General features: G+C 45.3%; 1 protein-coding gene across 3 annotated transcripts in view; it reads right to left on the reverse strand.

Annotated features, from left to right (window-relative positions):
• The window catches only part of ABCA5 (ATP binding cassette subfamily A member 5), a 39,158-nt gene that overhangs the window by 4,185 nt on the left and 18,997 nt on the right, over positions 1-15,976 (reverse strand). For all 3 annotated transcript variants that reach the window (XM_033076490.1, XM_033076489.1, XM_033076491.1), the window contains 17 exons: positions 15,262-15,352; positions 13,748-13,887; positions 10,390-10,509; positions 8,219-8,420; positions 7,829-7,998; positions 7,184-7,317; positions 6,270-6,407; positions 5,558-5,671; positions 5,197-5,367; positions 3,457-3,570; positions 3,073-3,210; positions 2,320-2,394; positions 1,585-1,676; positions 1,025-1,151; positions 823-940; positions 627-718; positions 286-461 (listed from right to left, as the gene is read on the reverse strand). In XM_033076490.1, coding sequence (XP_032932381.1) covers positions 286-461; positions 627-718; positions 823-940; positions 1,025-1,151; positions 1,585-1,676; positions 2,320-2,394; positions 3,073-3,210; positions 3,457-3,570; positions 5,197-5,367; positions 5,558-5,671; positions 6,270-6,407; positions 7,184-7,317; positions 7,829-7,998; positions 8,219-8,420; positions 10,390-10,509; positions 13,748-13,887; positions 15,262-15,352 — 2,212 coding nt within the window. The remainder of the gene's footprint in view (positions 1-285; positions 462-626; positions 719-822; positions 941-1,024; positions 1,152-1,584; positions 1,677-2,319; positions 2,395-3,072; positions 3,211-3,456; positions 3,571-5,196; positions 5,368-5,557; positions 5,672-6,269; positions 6,408-7,183; positions 7,318-7,828; positions 7,999-8,218; positions 8,421-10,389; positions 10,510-13,747; positions 13,888-15,261; positions 15,353-15,976) is intronic.

The following is a 15,976-nucleotide window of genomic DNA, read 5'->3' on the forward strand; positions in this document are numbered from 1 at the left end:
CTTAAAAAAATCACTTTAATAACATGTATCACAATTAAAAATCCCAACTGAATTTTGTGTGGATGAACCTTCATCACCTCACCTATGAATTCATAATGGCAGAATTTTAATCGAGCTTAAAACCAAACTTAAATGGAAACGAAAATTGTATTAGGAAAGGTGAGAAGGGAAAAAATCCCACCAAAAAAAAAAAAAAAGAAAAGGTAAAACACCTCCAGCAGTAAGATAAAAAAAGCCAGGGAAGCTTCAGTTCAAGCCCAGAGATTTGTGTAATGAACTGCTCACCGCTTGACGACTTCTTTAACATCAGACTGGCTCATGCCCTTGATAGCACCATAAATCTCAAAGTGCTCCTGCAATGTGATATCTGGCCAGAGGGGGTTTGTTTGAGGACAGTACCCCACGAATTTCACAGAGTCATCCTCACTGCTCAGCCCCAAGGAATCATCTCCCATCAGAACCTGTGAGGAAAACGCCCAGACCTTAATCCAGAATATTACAGATTTACAAACTTTTTTTTTTTTTTTTTGCATGGTTTCAGCAAAATGCCTTCAGGAGTGCTTGCAAAAATAACAATAAAATTGAAATATAGATCGATTTTTTGTGCAATGTAGCATGGAACATACCTGCCCACTGGTTGGCTCAATCTCTCCAACAAGCATATTAATTAATGTGCTTTTCCCAGCTCCATTGGGTCCCAACAAACCCAGGATTTCTCCTGAAAAAGGACAGCACAAACATTGCCCATGAGCTCAGATAAATGGCTGCAAGAGTTGTTTTTGTAAATAAAACAGCTCAACAGCAAAGCAGCTGAACTCCAACCTTTCTTCACACAGAGGGAAACATGTTTGGTCGCCACTTTCTTTATTTTTCTCCCCAGCAGAAATTCCTTCCTTTCATCAAACTCCTTGTGCAGGCTGCTGACCAGGATTGCAGGCATCTGGCAGGGAAGAGGGGAGTGGCTGCAGATGCCAGCCACATCTGGGCAGCTGCAGGTGTGGGGTTTGGGCAGGCAAGGCTTTACCTCCTCACTCCTGGGGCTGCTCAGGATCTCCTTGACGCGGAGCCTCTCTGCCTTCACATCCTCATCTTCATTCTCCTCCTGAGGCACATCTGGGAACTTCCAGGGCTTGGCTTTGGTGAAACATTTCCTAAAAGGGAGGGAAACAGCACGAGGCTCTCAGCTGAGCTTGGCTCAGGGGTTTGAGGCTCAAGGATTCCTGCAGCTCAGCCCAGATCAGCTCAGGGATTGTCACTGTGTCACTGTGTCACTGTGTCACCTCCCTGCTGAGCCATTTGTGGGGCTGCAGCATCCCTGTGTGCCATGGGAATGGCAATTCCTTTGTTTTTACAGAGGCAATATCCTCTTAAAATCCCTGATTTTGCAGTGGTGTGACTTGAAAGGAAACAAAGCCCCCATTTCTGCACCTCAGTGACAATTTCATGTATGGGATATAATGGGATGTTATACATCATGGGATATAATTAAAGATATTTTATTTCTTCCCCTGCACACCCCAGTTTAACCACCTTCAGCACCTTCAAAACCAGTTTCTTTGGGAAAAAGCCCTTCAGGAGACACACCTGAAGAAGGGATCTTCTCTCACCGTCCTCCCTCCGTTCTTGAGCTCGAAGCAGCGCAGCAGGAACAGCCACACCACACACTGCACGTAGGGCTGAGGCACAGAAACCACATAAAAACCACACAAAAAGCACACAAAAAGCACACAAAAACCACACAGGTCACCAGGCAGGCTGGGGAAACTGGGGGAGACCCCACCACAGTGATGAGGGGACAAGGAGCTGCAGCTCTGCACCACCACACAGGTGTTGGAGCTGCCAAGAATATGAAATAGATCATATTTATGTGATAAATATAAAATGTAATAAATGTAATAAAATGATAAATATAATATATGATATATTATAAAAATACACCTGCTGCTCAGCAGGTCTGAGGATGCACAACCAAAGAGGGTTCAGATTTAAAAGCAATAATTTGGGGGTTTTGTCCTTGCTCTGGAGTTCTTTCCCATAATAATCAGAATAAATAATGGCAATATTAGTATATACTATAAAAATATAATATATAATCTATAATATAAGAAAATATAGTTATTATATATATTAATATATATAGCAGGCCACAGGGGAGCAGATGTTGAGCTGTGGGCACAGAAATTTTCCTCACTCTGATAAACCTTTCCTGATAAAGATGATGGGCACAGGGGGATCCCAGCAGGAACCACAATTCCCTACAGCAAATTGGGATTTTTTTCCTATTTATAACTAAAGAAGAGAAGCCAAAGCAATGCTCACAGACACAACTGCCACCAGCAGCCGGTCCCAGGGGTCGTGGTAACCCCCACTCTCACTCTTGCCTTTCCATGAGACCTGGGAATTCAGGGAAAAAAACATGGTCAGTCAATAATCACCTACCAGAGACTCCATTTCCTACCCTGTGCTTTCATCTCAGTCATTCAAGCACTTCCTGAGCTCTGCAGAGATTCTCCAAAAAAAAATAAATCCAACAACTCCAACCAATCCCTGGGGCTGCTGCTGCTTTCAGTTTGCACTCCCAGGTCCCATCCCTGGGCTGGCTCAGAATGGTTTTCCTTGGAGTATCACAGAACCATGGGATGGTTTGGGCTGAAGAGACCTCAAAGCTCATCCCACTCCATCCCCTGCTGCTCCCAGCCCTGCCCAGCCTGGCCTTGGACACTTCCAGGGATCCAGGGGCAGCCACAGCTGTTACCCACCCTCCTAGCCAGGAATTCCTTCCCAAAATCCAATCTCACCAACACTCTGTCAGCTTGGAGCCATTCCCTGTGTCACTCCATCCCTCTCCATCTTTCTTGTAGCCTCCCTCCATTACAGAAATTAAATTCATGGAAAACTCACTGCTTTCCCCATTTTAAAACCAAACCATTTTGTTTATTAGGAACAAGGTGATTTTTCCCCAAGCAGTTGTTGTTGTTTAGGTGTTAAATGTCTGCAGAGGGCACACTAAAGACACCCAGCCCACCCCAGGCACCTCCAAGGGCTCTGAAAGGCTCCCTGCAGTGCCCTTACCTTTATAAAACAGATCAGGCAGCCAATGAGGGGATAAATAGGAATGAAGATGGAGAAGATGTAATGCAGGACAGTGGTTACCAGGTAATGGTCCAGGAAAAAGGACACTTCAGTGACAACTGTGCACAGCAGGGCTGTCTGTACCAAAGAAAAGGGGGAAAAAATCAATTTTCATCCACTTCAGACTCTCTGAGCATAAGTTAATGAGTTGAAGGCACTTTTCCTTCAAGCTTTTATCACTCATGATAAGGGAGAGAGTGAAACATTGGTAAAAGTTTCCCATTTCCTGTGCATTAGGGACACACAGTTCAACAAAATAATTGGGATTTTCTGCTGTGGCTTTGGAGATCCCCACTTATCCCAGCTCCAGGCCAAGTCACTCACCACTGAAAATATAAATGACCAAAACTCCTTCGTGTTCTGGACTTTTCTGAAGGTGAAGGAGACCACGTAGGTGAAGAGCACGACTGAGGGCACGTAACCAATCAGGCAAAAAATCTGCAGAGACAGAAAGGGCTTCTCAGGAAATGTGCAGCAGGATTTTTTTTTGCAGAAGGATCAGCTGGAAACACCTCAGTGTGATACAGAACTCTGGATTCATCTTTGTCACTTTATTTGATGTATTTTGCTGCCTTGGTGCATATAGAATATATTATTAAAGACACTAATTAAAAAATGTGTAGAGAGGCAAAAACTTCCCCCTTCAGCTTCCCTTAAATTCTTTCCCAATTTTTTTGTAACACAGGTTCCCATAAATGCTGACCTCAAGATTCTGGCAAATACTAAGAATTCCACCATAGCATTTTTGTAGAAATTCAAACAAGGGTAGCAAAGCAGCCCTGCAGCCACCTCCCAAACCTGATTAACTCTGCAACAGCAGCTGGGAATTCCTCTCCATTCATTGCCAGCATCACAGGCAATGCTCTGAATATCAAAGACATGAAATCTTGTGGTCTCCTCCATGTAATCCCTTCTGCAATTCAGAGATGGGCTCTGCCCAAAGTCACTGTGCCCTTGGCAGCAGCAGCAGTTGGGGCAAAGAGAAATTCTCAATCTCAGCACAGAGCACAGAGCTGAGACAGCAGGGAGAAAGGAGCATTTCCTTGGGAAATCCTGGTTTTAAGAATCAGCAAGGCTGGAGAAGAGCTCTGAGATGTGAGTCCAGCCTGTGACCAAGCAGAGCATTGTTGGGAAAGATGAATCAGGAAAACCTTATCAATATGATTGCCTGGCAAAAGATTCTGAGAATATGGAAACCATAAATGAGATTGAAATGAAAGCCATCTTTGAGATACCAAACTTTAGTTACTAAATAACTAGAAAACAATAGAATGGCCATTGGAAAGTAATCCCCCCTTGAGAGAACAATTCCTTCTGCTGGAGAGCAGGTCCAAGGGTCAGAGAAGACCCTGCTGACTTGGCAGAAGGGGTCCAGAGAGGAGTTTTTAGGGTTTAAAGTGTAACACAGTATGGTAATGCAATGATTCTTACAGGCTGTATGTAAATGCTGTAGGATTTGTATCCTGTATTAGATTGGTCTGTGGAAATTACAATATTCAACACAGAAGATGATTTATTGTGTTGTAATGGGAACCTCTCGTTCTTAGCTCCTCCTCTTAGCTCTCACCTTTTACCTCTTACTTCCTTCTCTTACCACCCACCTACCCCTTGTTCTATTACTCTTTACTCTCTCACTGCCCTGATTTGAGCAGCTCCAGGCAGGGCCCTTTGCAATAAACCCAAAGTTCCAGACCTGGCTTTAGAGATCTCTCCATCTGTCCCGACCATCCTGCCCACCTCCAGCAGCCTCCTACAGACCATGGCACCAGGAGCCATTCCTTCAACACCTCCAGGGACTCCAGCACCTCCCTGGGCAGCTCCTTCCAGTCAACAAATTCTTCCTGTGTCCAACCTAAACCTCTCCTGCTGCTGCTTTATTTTATTTTATTTTTATTCCAGTCCTGAATGAAACTCCCAGCTTGGCGCCGTTTTCCCCATGAGATATATTCTGTGTGCCAGCAGCATTTTCCTTGTGTGCATGGGGAAAATTCAGCTGAATCAAGAGAGGAAAATGCAGAACTGGTGGAGAACAAGGCAAGGCTGCTGTGAGCAGCCCTGACTCACCACAGCCAGGAACTTGCCCACGTAGAAGTAAACGCCGTAGTGGAAGGCGAAGAGGCTGCCAATCATCAGGGTGAGGATGAAAAAGAACAGAGGCAGATCCACCACAGCCTGGCCAGTCCAGTAAGCTGAGGGATAGAGCCCTGCAATCTTCAGCTGGGTGTAAGCCTTGATCTGCAGCAGGGAACACAAATTAATCATGTGTTAATTAAAATTAACGCCATGTGAATCCATCCCTGCGTTATTGGCTTTGCACAGAAAAGCTTCTCCCAAATCTGCTCCACCCCCTGGCATTGTTTAAATTGGGATTTTTCCCCAAATCCCAGGATTTTTAACCCCTTGTGCATGGACAGCTGGGTGTTACCTTGTGGTTTTCTGCATTGTCCATGGCGAAGTAGGGCGGCATCCCAGTGATGATGATCCCCAGCAACACGGCTTCAAAATAAATCTCCAGCCTGAAAATTGTGTCTGGAAGATCCTGGGGATAGAAAGCACATTTATTCAATGCCAGAATGGAATACATTACATCAGGAGCTGGAACATGGCTGTGAATGCTAAAATAAAAAGTTTGTGCATGTCAAAGATCACGTGAGCTGCAGGAGGAAGAAAAGCACTGTGGAAGTTGTTGGGAGTATTTACATGAGGAATAAAGAATAACTGAAGAACTTGCAGAGCATTTCTCTCCTGCAGCAGGTCCTCTCCTCTCCCAAAGGCCCCTCCAGCTCTGCACAGACCAAGAACTGCAGGCAACCTCCAACAAACTCATAATGAATTAATTCACAGGACATGGTATGATTTGGGCTGGAAAGAACCACAGGGATCATCTCATTCCAACCCCCAACTCCCTCCACCAGACTGGGCTGCTCCAAGCCTCAGCCAACCTTTAATTCCTCTTCCCAAGCCCCTTTTTCCCTCCCCTTCCACAACCTGCAGAGCAAAAAGCACCTTGCACATCTCTGAAACCCCTCAGGCAGTCCCACCCAGCTTTTCCCTCAGCTCCTGGGGTGTTTCTGCACTCCCCCTCCCACCCAGGGATGCTCTGCCCTCCCCACAGTGGTTTTTTGGGAGCTGCTCACCTGAACCAAGGGGTTGCTCCAGATCTGGATGCTCTCAGTCACGTTCAAGCTGCGCAGGAGGAGGTTGCTGACAATATTCATCAAAACTGGCAGGGAATGCACCATGGTGCTGTTGAATATGATGGTGAAAACATAACTCTAGGAAGAAAAAGATGTGCTGTATTAATCCTTCTGCCCTGAGAGGGCTCTCCTTAATTAAACCTGAACACTGGGATAAATCTTTGCATAATCAAGTGCTTTGCAGGAGGCTCAGGGTGCTCCTCACACACAGCCTGAGGCAGCAGAACTCCTGCTCTCAGAAATTCCTGGGAATAAATTCCCAGCGTGTTTCACAGAGCAATGACACTCTGACAAATGGCACTCCAGACAATTACAGGTTGGGAAACAAAACACACAAGGAGCTGCTCTGATCCTGCTAATGGATTGCAAAGCAGACAGGCAAAGATGTGCAGCACTGTCAGGGAATAAAGATGGGAACAAGAGCCAGAGCAGTTCCCTTGCTGGGGATTAAATATGATCCCAAAGTTCAGATCTTCCTGTTACTGGGAACATGTACAGCCCAAGAAGCTGATTTTTCTTTACACATGAGAGAACCATAGAATTATACTTCTGTCAAACTCTAATTCAGTCAGTACAAATAAAAAAAAAAAATCATAAAAAATTCCTCTGCCAGGTGTCCTGTGAAGTAGAACATTTTTCCTGGCTCTCTGTGTCCTTGTGAGGAAGAAAAGGGAATGGAAGTTTGATTAACTTACTGTAATTATAATTATGGAAGAACATTTACTTTGCTAATATTCCCACTCTGCTGTATAACAATATGATATTATATCATTTGATTCCACCACTCCAGAGCTGCTTTTCAGGGAAGAATTTCAGAGCCCAGCCCCAGCTGCTGCTCTCTGTGTGTGCCTTACCTGCCTGGCCTCGAGGGCAAACACGTTCAGAGCTGCACTGTGAGGGGCCACTGAGACATAATCACTGTCATTGAACATCTCCCAGAGGATGTTCATGCTCCCCAGGGAGTGCACAATGTCACTGATATCCGACTCTGGGGACAGAAAACAACATGGAATCATTCCAGCTGGAGAACACCATCAGGAGCATCAAACCCAGCCTGAGGGCATGTCCCTGAGAGCCACATCTCCCTGTCCCTTAAATCCCTCCTCATCACCAGCCTGCAGGATTTCACACAGAATTATCAGGCCTGGAGGATTTCACACAGAATTATCAATGCACAGCTCAAAAGGTGCTGGTTTCTACTGCCTGGGCACTTTTAAAACATCCTCAGTTGAAGCAAAAAGGAATTTTCCCAGATGTTTTTCACTGATTTATCTCAATGTTTCTGGCCACTTCTTTCACCTGAATCTTCTTCTGACACAGCAAGAACAAGGTCATGGAGATGGGAGTGGATCCCAAACCAACCCCATGGCACAAACTGACAGTTTACCACCCTGGGCACTGGGAAACTCTTAATCTGGGTTAATTCCAAAGAAAAAGTTCATTCCCAAGCCCAAAATCTGGGAGGAGGAGAGAAGTGGAGGCAGCAGCTGCTGCCCTACCTGTGGAGTTCTGCAGCAGGAGCCGACTCCTGTACTTGTGGTAATTCTCTCCAGGCTTCAGCAAGTACAAATCTGGGGAGAGTCTGATGGCAGCTACAGCATTTTTGATGATGTGGTGTATGAAAAACAACAAAATCTGAACTACAAGGAAAATGAGGAAAAGCAACAACCTGAAAGAAATAGAAGTTTGGGGTTTATTACAACTCAGTGAAAGCCAACTCAGTTTTCTGTTCTGCTATTAAAACCACATCTCCCTCACCCCCCAAAAACCCATTTATTAGCAGAAATGAGAGCTCCACACTTGCTGTTTTTAAAATGTGGGAAATGAAAGCCAGGATGTGCTTTCTGTGGTGTCATTCAGGCAGGTTTGGGGACACACCCAGTACTCACATAACTCTGACACATTTGTTCTCCCGTTTCAGACTGAGGAAATGCACTTTGGCTATGGTGGAAACCTGCTTCTTCCACAGGGCTGAGCTGCTCAGGGCTGGGGCCTTGGCCTCAGACAGCACCAGCAGGCTCTGCTCCATGTCATCCAGGGATTTGGTATCCACCTCCTCCTGAGCTTGCTGGGAGTGGAACACGCTGTAATCTGGGAGAGGGCACAGAAACCCCAGGGATTGATGCTCTGACAGAGCTGGGAATGGGGAGAGCAGGGGGAGCCAGGGGCCAGAGAGTCCTTGTTCTTCCTGTTGTAGTCACCTCACCCATCCCATCCCATGGATCCCATCCCATCCCATCCCATCCTATCCCATCCCATCCCACTGATCCCATCCCATCCCATCCCATCCCATCCCATCCCATCCCATCCCATCCCATGGATCCCATGGATCCCATGTCATGCCATGGATCCCATCCCATTGATTCCATCCTATCCCATGGATCCCATCCCATCCCATCCCACTGATCCCATCCCATCCCACTGATCCCATCCCACTGATCCCATCCCACTGATCCCATCCCATCCCTGTATCCCATCCCATCCCATCCCATCCCATCCCATCCCATCCCATCCCATCCCATCCCATCCCATCCCATCCCATCCCAATCCCTCACTTTAACCCCAAGCTCAGGGACATTGATCCAGCCCCACCACACACATGGCAGAGAATTAAAGCTGAGCCAGCAGAAATAAAGAAGCATTTCTTTGGGCAATCCTGGTGTTTTAACGAGGCTGGAAAAGAGCTTTGAGTCCAGCCTGGCACCTCCCCTCCATGAACACCTCCAGGGACAGACTCCAGCACCTCCCTGGGCAGCCCCATCCAGTGCCAATCACCCCTGGGATGGATGATTCCATATCTTGCCACCAAAAGGTGCAGCTCTGCCCCACTTTCATACCCTTGGCCTGTGAGTGCACCTGCATTACCCAGCCTGTGCAGATTCTGCTGTTAAATCCCCTTGAACCCACACAGGGGTGTCAGTCAGTCTAATTAGGGAGTAATTTCCATACCAGTCACTACTGAGTAAATATATTTACTCATACTAATAATTCTGGATCACACAGAAAGCTCCAGAACAATTAAAACAGCTCAAACCATTTAAAAATGACATAAAAAACTAACTGACTCATTCTGGAGTAGCATTAAGCAGTCCCAACATTTCATTTGGACTGAAAGTCAATTTAAAGTGAGACAAGCTGAGCTGTTTCAGCCCTAAGTGCAGCTACTGTTCACACAAAAGGCTGAAAATTAATTTCATCCTGCACATTTGTAATTTCCTGAAAGCAAACTCCATTAGGAAAATGAAGGGCATTTTAAAAAGGCAAGCAAACTGTAAAGCCAAGCAGTCAGATGGGAGCTGGCTGGATGAAAAATTAAAAAGTAAAAAGCTTTTCCCCTGGATGCTCCCAGAATCACTCCCCACCCAATTCCCTGCCTGGTTTCCAGGCTGAATATTTCAATTTGGAATTTTGTGAGAACCCAAAGATCCCCAGATTCTGGAGCAGCACCCTGGGAGGGAGGTTTGTGTTGTTCCCTCCTCCTGGCAGTGACAATTCCACAGGAACTGAGACCAAACCAAAGCTGAGAAGAAATCCCTGGGTTTGACTTGAGGCCATGGAGAAGCTTCCAGAATGGAATGGCAGAACTGGGATTATGGGTGTGCAGTGTGGATAGAAGTCTGTGATGGGGGAAAATTTGGAGTTGAAAGGTTTAGAATACAGTAATATTTAGAAATATGGAGGTTTTGGGGCAGAGGTTTGTCCTTCTTCACCTTCTTCTTCGTGCGTTTGGGTGATTTTGTTTATTGGAGAGAAAAATCTGCATTGAGGGCCATGGGTGGTTGGTTATTGGGTTAAAAGCCAAAGTAATTTGGCTGGTTTTTTTCAATTAGACACTTGGTCCTTAAAAGGGATTGTAGAGAGATACAGATCCATTTTTAGTTTGTTGGCTTGAGGTGCTGTAGAACCCACAGTTTGTGGGACTGTAACATAGATCAGAGTTAATAAACACTTGAGTCTGAACAAGAAATTCCATCCTGAGCTGTTAATCCCCACCCTGGCAGGAAAAAGAAGATTAAAACACAAGAGAGGGGACCAGGGGCACAGCCCTGCTCCTTCCCACCTGCTTGGTCAATCTCTGCCTCCACCTCCAGCTTCAGGTACACGTCCTCCAGCGTGGTCATGGACACCCCATAGGTGATGACCCCCAGGTGGGAATGGGTGTCCAGGTCAGAGAACAGCCCTGGGGACAGAGGCAGCTCTGAAACTCTGCTCCAGCCCCTCCAGAAACATCCCAAACACCCCAAACATCACCCACAGCCCAAACCCTCCTGCTGGTGGGAAAGCAGGGGTGTGGGAATAGCAGATAAATCAGAACCCAGGTTGTGGTTTGGGAGCTAAGGTGGGTTGGTGTGGCTTTGCTTTTTGGTCCCTGGTGGTGTTTACCAGCACCAGAGAGTGCTAACATTTATCAGTCTCTCAAAAAGCTCACATTTAGCCAGCAGAGAAAGACCTGAGGCTTTACTTGATGAGTTCCACAAGAATCTTTATTTCATGTGAGGGGTGGGTTCAGGGAGGATTGAAACTACAGCCAATAAAAGTTTATACAAAGAACAGCATCCAATCCAAGTGAGAAGTTCTAAAGGTGAACTGACCAATTACACAGACTAATTTCTAACCAATTATCTTCCAAAGTGTTAGAGAGTCACCAAATTCTTAAGGAATTTGGCTCAACCTTGATATCTAGGAAACCTTATCTATTATAGCAAGTTCCAGGGAAAGATGGTTTTGGAGGAATTAAATCATCCACAGGTTGGGCTCCTTTCAGCATTAAATTTCAATCTCTCTGGTCAGGAAATGTGGTTTGGCTGAAATTGTGGTGATTCTAAAAACTGCCTCAGCATCCTGAAGCTGCTGGGCTCAAAGTTTCCTCAGGGCAGGTTCAAGGTGACCTCTCCTGGAAAAATCATCCCCAGGACAGCTTTGTCTAAATCCCTGCACAAGGATCTTAGAAATAAAATCTAGATCTGTAAAATACATATTTATATATGTATTAAAAAGAATTCCCAGATGTTTAGGGCCAGGTTAAGCAGGCTGGATAGGGCACAGAGCTTGAAGACCAAGGTGAGGTTCAGAGTGGGAGAATTTAACAGCACCTTGGGGTGAAAAACTGAACAGGATTTTTGTCAATCCTGTGAAATAAGGACTTAAAAAACCAGGAGCTTCAGAGGCAAGGTGAAGGAAAATTCAAATGTATAAAATGAGAGGAGCCCTTGGATATTTGACAACACTCCTTAACCCTCCAGAATTTCTCCTCTCCCAGCTGAGCTCCCAACCTTGGTTTCTCCCTGAATTGGTTTGGGGGAATTGATTCAATCTCAGCCTTTTAGAAATGCAAAGCACATAAATCATTAATTCCAAAGCAACAGGGGAAAAAAAAATAAAATTATGGAATGTTCCCATCAATACTGATGCTCCCTTGGCCTCCCACACTGTGAAAAGGGTGCAGGGTTTATTCTATTTATTTCTGGCCAATTATCCTCAGATAATTGCTGCCACCTAGTGAAATGCTCCCTGCTGCCTCTCTCCACGGAATTTCAAGGCTCTTTGCAGCTCACAATAGGAGTTTGTAGGGGTTTTTGTAGGATTTCTGTAGGGTTTGGGATTTTTCTAGGGTTTTTTGTAGGATTTCTGTAGGGTTTGGGATTTTTGTAGGGGTTTTTTGAAGGATTTCTGTAGGGTTTGGGATTTTTGTAGGATTTTTTTAGGATTTCTGTAGGGTTTGGGATTTTTGTAGGGTTTTTTGCAGGATTTCTATAGGGTTTGGGATTTTTGTAGGTTTTTTTGTAGAATTTCTGTAGGATTTGGGACTTTCCTGCTGTTGGGTACCCACAACCCACACACCCCACTGCAAGAGGTGACAAAATCCTCACTCACCTGACAAAACCCACCCTGACCCCCCCCAGCCCAGTATTAATAAATATAAAAACATCAAGGTACAATTGGCACAAATCGAGAACATCAGGGTCATGGTTATTAAACATCCCGTTGTAGTCACTGATCCCTGCAACAAAACCCAAAATACACCTGTGAAACCCCAAATATACCTGTGAAACCCCAAATATACCCCAAATACACCTGTGAAACCCCAAATATACCTGTGAAACCCCAAATATACCCCAAATATACCTGTGAAACCACAAATAGACCTGTGAAACCACACCCAACCAATACATGCAAAACTCCACAAATCCCTGTAAAACTCCATAAATGCTTGCAAAAACCCCACAAATCCCTGCAAAACTCCACAAATACCTGCAAAACTCAATAAATACCCACAAAAATTGACCAATACCCACAAAACCCAACACCTGCAAAACTCCACAAATCCATGAGAACCACATAAATCCCTACAAAACTCCACGAAACCCCTACAAAACCCTACAAATCCCTGAAAAACCCCACAAACTCCTGCAGAACCCCACAAATACCTGCAAAACTCAATAAATACCCACAAAACTCCATAAATACTCACAAAACCCAACCAATACCCACAAAACCCAACCAGTACCTGAAAAAAACTCCACAGATCCCTGCAGAACCACATAAATCCCTACGAAACTCCTACAAAACCCTACAAATCCTACAAAACCCCACAAATACCTGCAGAATCCCACAAATACCTGTAAAACCCCACAAATACCTAAAGAACCCCACAAATACCCACAAAATCCAACCAGTACCTGAAAAAACTCCACAGATCCCTGCAGAACCACATAAATCCCTACAAAACTCCACGAAACCCCTACAAAACCCTACAAATCCCTACAAAACCCTACAAATCCTACAAAACCCCACAAATACCTGCAAAACTCAATAAATACCCACAAAACTCCATAAATACTCACAAAACCCAACCAATACCCACAAAACCCAACCAGTACCTGAAAAACCCCACAAATCCCTGCAGAACCACATAAATCCCTACGAAACTCCTACAAAACCCTACAAATCCTACAAATCCATACAAAACCCCACAAATACCTGCAGAATCCCACAAATACCTGTAAAACCCCACAAATACCTGAAGAACCCCACAAATACCCACAAAATCCAACCAGTACCTGAAAAAAACTCCACAAATCCCTGCAGAACCACATAAATACCTACAAAACTCCACGAAACCCCTACAAAACTCTACAAATCCCTGAAAAACCCTACAAATTCCTACAAAACCCTACAAATTCCTGCAGAACCCCACAAATACCTGCAAAACTCAATAAATACCCACAAAACTCCATAAATACTCACAAAACCCAACCAATACCCACAAAACCCAACCAGTACCTGAAAAACTCCACAAATCCCTGCAGAACCACATAAATCCCTACAAAACTCCACGAAATCCCCTACAAAACCCTACAAACCCCTACAAAACCCCCCAAATCCTACAAAACCCCAAAGCCCCCAAGCCCCCCCACCTGGGAACTTGTCCATGTCGCGGAGGGGCAGGCTGTACACCAGCTGCTCGTGGCTCTGCTGCAGCAGGCTGGCCGCAGGGATGTGCTGCCGGATCAGCGCCGTGGCGGCCTCGGCGTCGCAGTACGCGTCGATGTGCATGCTGAGAAACGGGATTGGGGTTTGGGGTTAAGGGTTTGGGGTTTGGGGCAGGCTGAAAACAGCATTTGGGGTTCATGGATTGGGGTTTGGGGCATGCTGCAAAATGGACTTGGGTTTGGGGTTAAGGGTTTGGGACAGGCTGCAAAATGAGATTGGGGTTTGGGGTTAAGGGTTTGGCGTTTGGGGCAGCTTGCAGAATGGGATTTGGGGTTTGGGGTTAAGGGTTTGGGCTTTGGGGCAGGCTGCAAAATGGATTTGGGGTCAGGGCTTGGTTTGGGGTTTGGGGTTCAGGGTTTGGGGTCAGGGCTTGGGGTTTGGGGCTTGGGGTTCAGCGTTTGGGGTAGGTTGCAAAATGGATTTGGGGTCAGGATTTGAAGTGTGGGGTTTGGGGCAGGCTGCAAAATGGATTTGGGGTCAGGGTTTGGGGTTTGGAGCTTGGGGTTTGGGCAATGCTGCAAAGGGTTTGGGCTTTGGGGCAGGCTGCAAAATGGACTTGGGGGTCAGGGTTTGGGGTTTGGGGTTTGGGGCTTGGGGCATGCTGCAAAATGGGATTTGGGGTGAGGGCTTGATTTGGGGTTTGGGGTTCAGGATTTGGGGCTTGGGGCAGGTTGCAAAGTGGATTTGGGGTCAGGGCTTGGTTTGGGGTTTGGAGCAGGCTGCAAAATGGATTTGGAGTCAGGGCTTGGGGTATGGGGTTCAGGATTTGGGGTCAGGGCTTGGGGTTCGGGGCTTGGGGCATGCTGCAAAATGAATTTGGGGTCAGGGCTTGGGGGTCAGGGTTGGGGGTTTGGGGCAGGCTGAAAAAAAGCATTTGGGGTTTGGGACATACTGAGAAACACAGCATTTAGTGTTCAGGATTTGGGGTTTAAGCATGCTGAAAAAACAGGATTTGGGATTCAGGATTTGGAATTCTGGATTTGGGGTTTAAGGCATGCTGAAAAAACAGGATTTGGGATTCAGGATTTGGGATTCAGGATTTGGGGTTTAAGGCATGCTGAGAAAACAGGATTTGGGATTCAGGATTTGGAATTCTGGATTTGGGGTTTAAGGCATGCTGAGAAAACAGCATTTGGGGTTCAGGATTTCAGGTTTGGGGCATGCTGGAAAAACACGATTTGGGGTTTAGGGGCATGACATATAAACTACATATAAAATATATAAATATAATACTTATAATAAATCTTATACATAAAATTACATATAAAAAGTAATTAAATTACTAAATACTCATTAAATACTAAATTAATACAAATACATTAATTAATAAATTAAATTTGAACAAAAAAAAAATCTCAAATTAATAAAGCAAAACCACTCCAGGTGTTTTTTAGATCCCAAGAGGAAAGAATAAAAAAGAGGGGGTGCCCAGAGGTACCTGAGGCGATAGCCAATGCCCCACTTGCTCTTGAGGAACAGGGAGGAGCCCAGGCACTTGAGCATCCCCTGGGAAATCACAGCTTTGCGATCTGCAGGAAAAGCAAACAGAAAATTCCCAATTTCCCCCCAAAGCCCCTCTGCATCCCACACCCAGGGCACCCCGTGCTTTGGTTTAGGGTCAGTTTGGGAGGAAACTTTTGAATGTTTGGGTTTTATTTTAATTGGTTTGGGGAAATATTTTTTTGGAGACAAGTGGGAAGAAAACCTGTTATTAAATAAGTTTGGTTTAGTCCCGCTGGCACTGGGAAATGTTGTGGTACAGGTCAGGCCTGGTGGGTTAAAGGTGTGAGCTCTTGGTGCTTTTTTGGGTTTTTAGTTCAGAGCAGGTTTGAAGGAGGAGGATGAGGAGGAGGAGGAGGAGGAGAAGGAGAAGGAGAAGGAGAAGGAGAAGGAGAAGGAGAAGGAGAAGGAGAAGAAAAGATGAAGAAAAGGAAGATGAAAAAGAAGAAGAAAAGAAGAAGAAATAGAAGTATAGAAGAAGACGACTAGAAGAAGCAATAGAAGAAGAATAGAAGAAGCAATAGAAGAAGAGTACAAGTAGAAGAATAGAAAAAGAAATAGAAGAAGAGGAGGAGGAGGAGGAAGAGAAGAAAAAAAAAGAAAAAGAGCTAGAGTTTAGGGAGTTTCTCTGCTTCAGCTAGCCAGGATAACTA

Source organism: Catharus ustulatus, chromosome 20 (assembly GCF_009819885.2).
Source record: "Catharus ustulatus isolate bCatUst1 chromosome 20, bCatUst1.pri.v2, whole genome shotgun sequence".
Taxonomy (NCBI): domain Eukaryota; kingdom Metazoa; phylum Chordata; class Aves; order Passeriformes; family Turdidae; genus Catharus; species Catharus ustulatus.